This window comes from Schistocerca americana, chromosome 8 (genome assembly GCF_021461395.2).
Source record: "Schistocerca americana isolate TAMUIC-IGC-003095 chromosome 8, iqSchAmer2.1, whole genome shotgun sequence".
Lineage (NCBI taxonomy): Eukaryota > Metazoa > Arthropoda > Insecta > Orthoptera > Acrididae > Schistocerca > Schistocerca americana.
Window position 1 is genome coordinate 323,043,503 of NC_060126.1, and position 12,126 is coordinate 323,055,628.

The following is a 12,126-nucleotide window of genomic DNA, read 5'->3' on the forward strand; positions in this document are numbered from 1 at the left end:
TATAATGGTAAGACAGAGATTTAGGAACCAGGTTTTAAATTGTAAGACAGCAGATGTGGACTCTGACCACAATCTATTGGTTATGACCTGTAGATTAAAACTGAAGAAACTGCAAAAAGGTGGGAATTTAAGGAGATGGGACCTGGATAAACTGAAAGAACCAGAGGTTGTACAGAGTTTCAGGGAGAGCATAAGGGAACAGTTGACAGGAATGGGGGAAAGAAATACAGTAGAAGAAGAATGGGTAGCTTTCAGGGACGAAGTAGCGAAGGGAGCAGAGGATCAAGTAGGTAAAAAGACGAGGGCTAGTAGTAATCCTTGGGTAACAGAAGAAATATTGAATTTAATTGATGAAAGGAGAAAATATAAAAATGAAGTAAATGAAGCAGGCAAAAAGGAATACAAACGTCTCATAAATGAGATCGACAGGAAGTGCAAAATGGCTAAGCAGGGATGGCTAGAGGACAAATGTAAGGATGTAGAGGCCTATCTCACTAGGGGTAAGATAGATACTGCCTACAGGAAAATTAAAGAGACCTTTGGAGATAAGAGAACGACTTGTATGAATATCAAGAGCTCAGATGGAAACCCAGTTCTAAGCAAAGAAGGGAAAGCAGAAAGGTGGAAGGAGTATATAGAGGATCTATACAAGGGCGATGTACTTGAGGACAATATTATGGAAATGGAAGAGGATGTAGATGAAGATGAAATGGGAGGTATGATACTGCGTGAAGAGTTTGACAGAGCACTGAAAGACCTGAATTCGAAACAAGGCCCCCGGAGTAGACAACATTCCATTGGAACTACTGACGGCCTTGGGAGAGCCAGTCCTGACAAAACTCTACCATCTGGTGAGCAAGATGTATGAAACAGGCGAAATACCCTCAGACTTCAAGAAGAATATAATAATTCCAATCCCAAAGAAAGCAGGTGTTGACAGATGTGAAAATTACCGAACTATCAGTTTAATAAGTCACAGCTGCAAAATACTAACACGAATTCTTTACAGACAAATGGAAAAACTAGTAGAAGCCAACCTCGGGGAAGATCAGTTTGGATTCCGTAGAAACACTGCAACACGTGAGGCAATACTGACCTTACGACTTATCTTAGAAGAAAGATTAAGGAAAGGCAAACCTACATTTCTAGCATTTGTAGTCTTAGAGAAAGCTTTTGACAATGTTGACTGGAATACTCTTTTTCAAATTCTAAAGGTGGCAGGGGTAAAATACAGGGAGCGAAAGGCTATTTACAATTTGTACAGAAACCAGATGGCAGTTATAAGAGTCGAGGGACATGAAAGGGAAGCAGTGGTTGGGAAGGGAGTAAGACAGGGTTGTAGCCTCTCCCCGGTGTTGTTCAATCTGTATATTGAGCAAGCAGTAAAGGAAACAAAAGAAAAATTCGGAGTAGGTATTAAATTTCATGGAGAAGAAATAAAAACTTTGAGGTTTGCCGATGACATTGTAATTCTGTCAGAGACAGCAAAGGACTTGGAAGAGCAGTTGAATGGAATGGACAGTGTCTTGAAAGGAGGATATAAGATGAACATCAACAAAAGCAAAACAAGGATAATGGGATGTAGTCTAATTAAGTCGGGTGATGCTGAGGGAATTAGATTAGGAAATGAGACACTTAAAGTAGTAAAGGAGTTTTGCTATTTGGGGAGCAACATAACTGATAATGGTCGAAGTAGAGAGGATATAAAATGTAGACTGGCAATGGCAAGGAAAGCGTTTCTGAAGAAGATAAATTTGTTAACATCGAGTATAGATTTAAGTGTCAGGAAGTCATTTCTGAAAGTATTTGTATGGAGTGTAGCCACGTATGGAAGTGAAACATGGACGATAAATAGTTTGGACAAAAAGAGAATAGAAGCTTTCAAAATGTGGTGCTACAGAAGAATGCTGAAGATTAGATGGGTAGATCACATAACTAATGAGGAAGTATTGAATAGGATTGGGGAGAAGAGAAGTTTGTGGCACAACTTGACCAGAAGAAGGGATCGGTTGGTAGGACATGTTCTGAGGCATCAAGGGATCACCAATTTAGTATTGGAGGGCAGTGTGGAGGGTAAAAATCGTAGAGGGAGACCAAGAGATGAATACACTAAGCAGATTCATAGGGATGTAGGTTGCAGTAGGTACTGGGAGATGAAAAAGCTTGCACAGGATAGAGCAGCATAGAGAGCTGCATCAAACCAGTCTCAGGACTGAAGACCACAACAACAACAACAAGATTCTGCGACCGGTGGACATCAGTGAGATAGGCTGGTAGTTTTGTGGATTACTTCCGCTACCCTTCTTGTAGACTTGTATGATCTGTGCTTTCTTGCATCTGCTGGGCACACTTTTTTGATTGAGGCATTTATGATATATTGCAGTAAAAGGAAGGGCTAACTTAGCCACAGATTCAGTACAGAATCTGATAGAGATTCAGTTGAGCACTGGAGCTTTGTTCAATTTAGAATTGGCAGCTTTTCCTTAAAGCCACTGAAAATAATGTGTGCTTCACTTATCATTGCAGGAGTACAAGAATTAAATTGAGGTAGAACTCCTGGATTTTTGTTTCTAAAGGAACATTTGAAAGTGTAGGTCAGCATTTCTGCTTTTGCTTTGTTACCTTCAATTTTAGTTCCTTTCTCCTCAAGGAACAATTTGACACGAATATTGATGCCACTAATGTCATTTACATCTGAACAGAATTTCTTTGGGTCTTATGAGAGGTATTTTGATAAGATTCTACTACAGTAGTCACTGAAGGCTTCATGCATTGCATTCTCTCCAGCCTAATGTGTTTCATTGAGCACCTTGCTATAAATAGCTCCATACTTTGTCTAACACCTATTATGCAGTAGTTTCCATCACAGTTTCCTTACAGTGACTGTATATCATGTGTGGGCAGGGGGATGATGTTTCCCTCAATCATGTGCATGTGCATAGTGATTCTTTTAAATTTGGGCCACAGTTCTTCAACATGTGTCTGTCCAGGGCGAAATGTTTCAAGCTCCTCAATGAGCTACTGTTTCATTATCTAGTTTGCTAACACACGAATCTTTCTACTTTGCTTGCTTTTTCTTTCTCCTTTGCTTGCTTTTTCTTTCTCTACTGTGGTAATCAGTGTTGCTACAGGTGCCTTAGGATCACTGATATTAGTTTCAATGTGGACTCCTTACACAGATCAGGTCTGTTTGTTGCCATTACATCCAAATTACTTCCTTCAAGTGTGGGCTTTTGAACTACTTATTCCAGGTAGTTTTTTGAGAAGGCATTTAGTAATGTCTTGTCATACCTACCATCTTTAAAACAGTAATCATCGCAACTGATTGATGATTAAAGTTCTCTCTCATGATTACAGTATAATTAGACAACTTGTGCACTAGTGAACTATAGATTTTGGTTACGTATGTGTGGGTCTGGTTGTTGACAGAACAATTCTACAACACGTTTATGCCTACCTTTGATGCTGAGTCTTGCTGAAACAGACTTACACGCAGTTTCGAGTTCTATCTTGGCGGGTATGAGTTTCTTACCTGCTGCAACAAATACACCACCTGCCTTTCTCATTAGCTTATTCTTTTCATTTATGCTTCAGTTTTCCCCAAAACTCTCACTGCCTCAATTTTGAGTTTTAACTAGCTTTCTGTATTAAGTATAATTTGTACTCCACTTCTGTTTAAGAGCGCTTCAAACTCTGGCACTTTCCTATGAAAGCTTTGACAGTTAACCACTAGGATTTTAAGGCTCTCTCCAATACAGCTGTTGTTATTTGGATGTACTCACCTAATATAAAATCTGTTTGTTCGTCCCACATACAATCAGCTGTGTAGCTACCTCTGATGTATAGTGCACAACTGACCCATTTAGGGGGATTCTTACAGTTCTCAACCCTACAGTGCAATTCTAGGATGTTGTAGCCCAGTTTGTCACAGAATCTTTGAAGTATCTGGGTTAATCTTTTCATTTAACACGGAACCAGGGAACTGCAGTTAGTTTTCTTGACAGTGCCAAAAGTTGTGAGTTTTGTTGAAACTCCACCAGCAAGGCTGGTCTTCTTATCCTGTTCTGCCAGTGAAATGATCGAAGTATGACCTTGGAGCCCAGAAGACAGGCATCATTTGTTTCACTGTGTGGCACAGTCTGCTGTTTGTTGCACACTCTTCCTTCAGTGGCTATTAGGACAGCCTGTTCAGCAGGTCGAATGAGTAATTGTGATAGTTGTGTATGTTTACCATTTAAAATAATCATCCCCTCAGGGGCTCAGCACTATTTTGCTAAATACTGGTATGGCGACACTGGGGTTTCTGTGCTGGGGACTGGTAAGCGTCCCCTGTCACCATAAGCAATGGGCATGCTTCAGCAACCATTGCACGGCACAGCAGTGGAACTTTGTGTGTCACAGGGAATGGTGACTTCCTGAATTGTGAGGATGGTAAAAACCTCTCTGTCTCAAGGTGTGCTGCATGCTGATGAGAAGCATGACTGTTTAGGTGGAACAGTCAGTAGTGGACAACCTCTGGGGTACCTGCTGCTTCTCAGTTGTATATGGCTTGCCTAGGCATGCAGTGCTCTGTCTAGACAGACTTTTATTTCCCTTCCTGCTCGTGGGACCAAAATGGATCCTTTGATAGTTTTCTTTCTTCCTCCCAGCAGAAAGAGTGGGCTGCTGGAAGTTACCAACATCCAGTCAAACAAAAGGGCTGAGGTAGCCCATCCTCCTGTAAGTTGTAACAGAAAACATGCTGGTTGTCACAATATGTTCACCATAGTTAAAAGGAAAGAAGGTAGCTTTGATAAAGGTTCATTGTTGTGTGTACAGAAAGGTTTAGAGGGCATTGCAAGAACTTTTATAAGCACGTACGAAATGGATCCTTTTGGTCCAAACGTCTAGTTCCCAACAAGTGAAGAACCTCACGAAAGCTCAATGCCTTGGGGAATATTCAATTGAAACTGAACTGCACAACCCCCTTAACTACAGTGAAGGTGTTGTGACTTGCAGGGATCTAGTTTACATTCCCTGGTAATAACTGAAAGCTGAGTGGTCCCAGGAAGGCTTTGTGGATGTGTGAAACATTGTGAAAAGGGTGGATGGTGGCAGTACTGTCAAGTCAGACTCTTTTATTCTTACATTTTACAGCACCAAACTTCTAGAGCATGTCAAGGCAGGTTTCCTTCATTTAAGCGTATGATCTTGTTTCCCAAACCCAATACACAGCTTTAAATGCCAGCACTTTTGGCACACTATTCTTGGTTGTAAGAGGGAGGTCACTTGTGGCAAATGTGGTAGAGCCACCCATGACGGAGCTGGTTGTTCCTCTTCTCTGAAGTGTTTCAGCTGCTCTGTCTGGAGTAGGGACTGCAGTATTTTCCTTGAAGAACAGAAGACTCAGGAGATAAAAACAACAAAGTGCATTTTATATGGTGAAGCCAAAAAAGACATACAAGGCCATGTAGTCACCCATGTTCGCTGTTTCCTTTGCTTCTGTTCCCAGACAGACAGTCCAGAAAGTTGATGCCACTACACAAATGGAGGTTGCTAGTGTCAGCACTAGCACCTGCGTTTGTCATTGGGTTCTTGTGCTGCTGCAGTTTCTTTAAAGCCTACCCCTTCCCCCAAGAACATGCAAAAAGGCTGTGGTTGCTGACATTTTGGAACTTCCTGCCTCTCCAAAGATCAAGTCTTGTCCTCTGTCCAGTGCTGCCACTACCACTTCTGTGGTTGTGACTCCACACTGCCTGAGCCACAAAAATCTAAGACAAATGCAAAGAATTGCAAACTGCAGAAAGTCAGGATGGAAGTGCTACCTCTGTGATAGATGGCCTTTGATACCACTGAAAAGTTGGTCTTGATGTATGCTAAGTTCCCAGACAACGTATCCATAAAGACATCTTTCACAGATTTGATAGCACTTGACACATTGCTATCAAGTTTACAAAAGATTTTCTTTGTTTTGGTGTAGTTGGTGCAGTAATATATAGCTGCATAAAGCCAATAAACGGTCATGTAAGAACAGGCTGAGGGAGAAGGAGCAGTTAAGGTGTTTGCCAAGAAAATTAATTTGTCCACATCATGGTAATTTGATCACACCTCTTTTGCAACTTTGCATAAGGTGTGCAAGGCATACACCACACTGGTGTCAAGAATCTGAAGCCCCAAGGCTGCTTTAGCTACGTATGAAGCATCACCTGTCACTAGCAGCAAAACGTTACCTCTGTTCACACCATCTTGCCCACAGTTGCTTCGTAGAGTTGTCAAACAAAATGGCAGTTATTGAGTGATTTGCTCTCTCAGGAGTTTCACACATTGGGAGGAACGTTTCTCCAAGCCTGTCAACTTTTAGAACACCAATAACAACATTTTCAACATAAACACCCCCCACATTAGTAGTTTCATCTGTGGGCACTCAGAACATTTCATCAGCAACTCTAATTCATATTTTGTTGAGCGTCTCCTTGTAGTACACCAGTAGATAATTCTTTCTTAAAGTAGATTCAACTGGAACTGGATGTGTTGTATTTTTCTCCAACAGCTGTCTGAAGTGTGGATTCTTCAGCTTCTCCAGAGGAAGCCATCAACATCTCACACAAGTCCTTGCAGAATTATTGCACCGTTGAAGATTGATCTGTGTGCTCAAATAATAGTGTTTGTCTGCTGTCATTTTCAGTTGTTCTCTCCGCACAGCTTCTGTATTTGGCAGGGCTGCAGTGTTGTTGCACTTTAGAGTGCTTTTCTGCACTGACTTTAATGTCACACAGTTTACAAAATAATAATACCCTGTGAGTGCTGAAGAACTGCTCATGAAAACAATGAACAAAACCTTTCAACTTCATGCTTTGGAGCACTTTAATTTCATCATATTGAACCAGACTGAGTTTATATTCAAACTGAATAGTGTGAGCACTTGTGTGATGTTTATTATGTCGGAAGCTGCCTTTGTTGGTTTCAAGAGCATTTTGTTGACCCCGTGCAACAATGTCTCACATCAGCAAACCAACTAGGGTGTTATGCTGCTTGTCTACCATAGTCTTGATAAACAAAGATGTGTATTAAATGTTGTCTTTATTTGTGACACTATCACCTGAAACATTTTTGTGTTTTTATTTTTGTTTCCTTAAAAAATGACAAATATATGCATTTCTGCTGAAAGTTGGCTGAAATATGACCCATATGCCAAAAGGTGGCCAAAATATGACCTATTGCTAAAAAAAGGTGTAATTATGACTTTATAAGCACAATAAAACTACATTCTTCTACACTACAGTACCTGGGTTGTGCATAAATTGTAAAATTCAGCCTTAATTTCAGGAAAAAAATATGACTTGTCTTTAAAATCGATGTTTTGTATTAGACATATCTGAATATTAGAGATGTGCACACCAAAGTCTGAGAATGGCTGCTCAGTCACAATCATGTCACACTGCATATGCAGTGAAATGGGTACTGAAGAAAAAATGATTGTAATTTTATTGAACTAGGAACTGATTTGTGTTAAACTCAAGCTATCCATTATCATGACATGACTTTTCCTGAGAAGAGCATATAGTATCAACCTTAAAAAGCAGGAGCAGATTTTTAAAGGGTTGTTTGGCTATGTTTGTACAAAGAAGAGTGAGTTTCCTACCATTTTTGAAAGGAGTTTTGACATCTGTGAACTCAGTTATCAGTCTCTTGAAACACGAGAAAATATACCTATTGGCTTCTAGATTCAGTCAAGAATAATTTTTCTGGAGTATGTGGTCTACAACAATCTCAGTGTTCAAAGTAAAAACCAGATGTGCCTTGTAAACATGAATACTTTGTCTGTTGGTTTTATAGTTGATTAGGACAGGTGTCAATTAACAGCTTCTACTCTTATCGAAGATTTAACAGTGGCAGAAAACTGAGCCCCACATAACATACTTTTCCTTAATAAATAAGGATTGAATCTGCTCCAAGGTGACAAAATAGCTTGTACAAATGGGTGTGTGCACAAATAATGTATCCAGGATTGGAGGTGGATGCAAAATTCTTAAATTACCATATTTTTAAATAAATGAGTGTGTCAGTTTCAAGACATTTCATGCCACAAGCACCAACTTTAGTAGTTGTCCCAGAAACTTTATTATATCCCAGACAATTACGATGGTTCAATCCCATCTCCGGCCATCCTGATTTAGGTTTTCCGTGATTTCCCTAAATCGCTTCAGGCAAATGCCGGGATGGTTCCTTTGAAAGGGCACGGCCGCTTTCCTTCCCCATCCTTCCCTCACCCGAGCTTGCGCTCCGTCTCTAATGACCTCGTTGTCGACGGGACGTTAAACACTACTCTCCTCCTCCTCCTCCTCCTCCTCCTCCTCCTTCCCCAGACAATTGATGGTTATCTATTCAATATTTGTTATAGGTAGATTATTTTGATCCTTTATAGGTAAGCTTGATTTCATGGTTATCTCCAAAATACATCTTTTTGTATTATTAAAATGGTTATGGATGTGACACGTCTTTGATGTTGGTCAGTCTTTCATCTGATATGAGTTTAGGCCAGTATGAAAATGCAGCTGTGCCAAAATAAATGGCATAATTTTCTATGAACATTGTGACAGCCAAACCATTTATATAGCCCCTCCCAAAGTGCTCAACTGACCGAACTGTCCAACTTCTGCAAAGTTTGGAAGGTAGGACATAAGGTACTGGTGGAAGCAAACCTATGAGGGCAGATCATGGGCCTTGCTTGGATAGTTTGGTCCGTACATCGCTTTTCCAGTGAGAAGCAAAGACTCCAGTCCAGCACACTGTTTTAATCTGCCAGTAAGTTTCAGATTTGTGCACACTCCATAGCAGAGTCAAACTTCATTCTGTAAGTTATACTGCAGTTGCTAAGTCCATAGTATTGGCTAAACAAAAGATTGTTGGAATCATGGGAAATCACTTCTAGAAGTATATAAGAATTCTGTTGTGAATGAAAACTGTGTAATCCAAATTCCAGGTCAGGGGATCGCGGCAGGTCCCTGCACCCTCTTCCTCTATTTACGTGTGGTTGTGCACCATTTTAACAATTTTATGTTTCATTTGATAGGCTGCTGTAAGATGTGACATGACCATTAGCTTTAACTTTAATGTTACTAATTGTTCAATGAGGTCCATAAAGACATATACTGGTGCACAAAACTGAAGGACATAAATAATGTTTGCATATTGTGTCACTGATAAGTAACATAGCTCAATGAAACTTGGACCATACATAGAAAGAACTGCTGCACTGTAGTAGAGAAGGTAACTGAAGGAAATACACAATGAGACAAACAGAAATGACATGTTTACTCAAAGACAACAATTACACTGAAGTAACCATGATTTATGAAGGTCCACTGACATTACAAAAGGCAGGACATGGTTTTTAAAGGGGGTGTGATCATCACAGATGTCACTCCGTGCTCTGCAATGTGCTCCCATGCTGACTACGAGGTTGGTAAGGAGTTCTTGTGGAAGGGTGCCCCTATCCTTCACCAGTGCAGTTGTGAAAGCTGCTGGATGGTTGCTGGTGCATGTGAGTGTGCTACAATACACGTGAGTGTGCTACAATACATCTCCCCAATGTGTACCACACATGCTAGATGGGATTTAAGTCAGGATAATGAGCAAGCCAGTCCATTCACCAAATATCCTCTCGTTCCAAGAGCTCCTCCACTTGCACACTTTGATGCAGTCATGCATTGCCATCCACAAAAATTAAATCAGACCTGAAAGCACTCCTGAAAAGATGCACATGGGGAAGGAGCACAATAATGCTGACTGGTAAGTTTACTGTGTTCAAAGACTTAGACGTCAGTACACCCATGCAACATTATACCTTCCCACATCTTAACATGTGGACTAGCAAAACAATCATGTTTGACAATGTTCCTGGGTGCATTACGTGTTCCCACCTCTCACCATGAGAGATTACCAGTTTTGCACACAATTTATGGAGCCAGAGTTGTGTGCTAAACTGTGGCTAATGTTTACAGTTGCTGCAGTGTCATTCAGTGTCCCTCAGCAGTTTTTTGTTCTGACAGCTTCAACAGCTGCAGTGTTTTCTCTTAGTCACAATATGATATGCATGACCCAGATGAGAAGCATCAGCCATGAACATCACATTTCCAAGCTTCTATCTTGCTACATGCCTGACCATCCTGGATCTCTCTCTCTCTCTCTCTCTCTCTCTCTCTCTCTCTCTCTCTCCCTCTCTCTCTTTTGCAATGATTTTTAATATGTTTTATACCTTCTCCATGCAGAACTCAAATAACAGCATGCTGTTTGTCATTGGTGCTACCTTTACAGTGTTCCTACACTGTTCTTTTGTGCACTTGCATGATACTGACTTCTAGCACTCATGAAACACACTGTTCAGAATATACTTATCAACTTATAAGTTACTGTTGTACTGTTGCCATTTTTATTGTTTTTTTGTTAGTTATTTGTATTAATTTGAATCATGTCCTCAGATAGATCAGAAATTTTAAACTGAAAGTGGTTTTTTCTTAGTGAGTTTTCACTGTCGACACACTGTTTCCCTTATTTGGTGGCTCCTATATGATTGCATTTTTACCTGTCCTGTTTAACTATAAGTCAACTAGCTTATTGATCAATCACTCACTTGGCAACTTGTTTCAGGTGTCAAACAAGGCTTGAAGAGATCAAATTATTAAATAGAGACAGAAGGAAAAAAATTCATATAGTTAATGAAAAATGGATTAAAGACTGTGTGGACCAACGTCATCAGATGGATGAAAGAAACTACTGATCATGTATTGTGTGTGTGTTAAACAGTATTCATTAAATAAACTGTTACAGTTTTGTATACCAGTTTATATTAAAGAGTTAAAATTACCATTTTTTCCATTTCTATCCATGCACTACATTGTTATCAGATTTCCTTATACCTATTTTCAATAGAAAGCAGGGCAATGCACATGTTAGGAGAGCTGAGGAAAACCCTAGTAGAGAGATTGTGTGTGGTATTTTTTATAGAGGATATAACAGCACTTACCTAATTCATATTGAAATTCCAGAACTAAATCCATTTTATTTTTCTTAGCCATTACTGTAATAGATTTTGATTTCAACTATTAGAGCTCTGTTTTTCATCACACGAGTTCAAATATTGTAAAGTCTTAATACCATTTGTAAATACCCATCTCTTGATTTCCAAACAAAACTAATATAATTAGTTCAAAAATTTTACATACTCAAATGCATCTTTCTGCTCATGGCCTAAGTCTTTCCATATTAAATTTTCTTCGAGCCAGTGTTAATTTTAAAAAATCGCTTAGTTATGTTGTTTTCTTTATAGATGAAGTATTTGTCCTAAATCTTATGTACTATTTTTGGGGGGCAGGGGTCTTCGCTGTTGCACATACTCATTCACACTGCAGGTGGTCGCTCATGTCGGCACCAATGATGTGTGTCGCTATGGATTGGAGAAAATCCTCTCTGGCTTCCGGCGGCTATCTGATTTGGTGAAGACTGCTAGTCTTGCTAGCGGGATGAAAGCAGAGCTCACCATCTGCAGCATCGTCGACAGGACTGACTGCGGACCTTTGGTACAGAGCCGAGTGGAGGGTCTGAATCAGAGGCTGTGACGGTTCTGCGACCATGTGGGCTGCAGATTCCTCGACTTGCGCCATAGGGTGATGGGGTTTCGAGTTCTGCTGGATAGGTCAGGAGTCCACTACACGCAGCAAGCGGCTACACGGGTAGCAGGGGTTGTGTGGTGTGGGCTGGGCGGTTTTTAGGTTAGATGGCCTCGGGCAAGTACAGAAAGGGCAACAGCCTCAAAGGGTGTGGGGCAAAGCCAGGACATGTGGGGACCAAGCAGCAATCGGTATTGTAATTGTAAACTGTCGAAGCTGCATTGGCAAAGTACCGAAACTTCAAGCGCTGATAGAAAGCACCGAAGCTGGAATCGTTATAGGTACAGAAAGCTGGCTGAAGCCAGAGATAAATTCTGCCGAAATTTTTACAAAGGCACAGACGGTGTTTAGAAAGAATAGATTGCATGCAACCGGTGGTGGTGTGTTTGTCGCTGTTAGTAGTAGTTTATCCTGTAGTGAAGTAGAAGTGGATAGTTCCTGTGAATTATTATGGGTGGAGGTTACACTCAACAACCGA

General features: G+C 40.5%; 1 protein-coding gene across 4 annotated transcripts in view; it reads left to right on the top strand.

Moving 5' to 3' along the window:
- The window catches only part of LOC124544684 (DNA ligase 4), a 297,481-nt gene extending 286,636 nt beyond the window's left edge, over positions 1–10,845 (top strand). For all 4 annotated transcript variants that reach the window (XM_047123315.1, XM_047123316.1, XM_047123314.1 and 1 more), the window contains one exon: positions 10,630–10,845. In XM_047123315.1, the coding sequence (XP_046979271.1) occupies positions 10,630–10,759 (130 nt within the window). In that variant the 3' untranslated portion in view covers positions 10,760–10,845. The remainder of the gene's footprint in view (positions 1–10,629) is intronic.
- Positions 10,846–12,126: the final 1,281 nt, after the last annotated feature.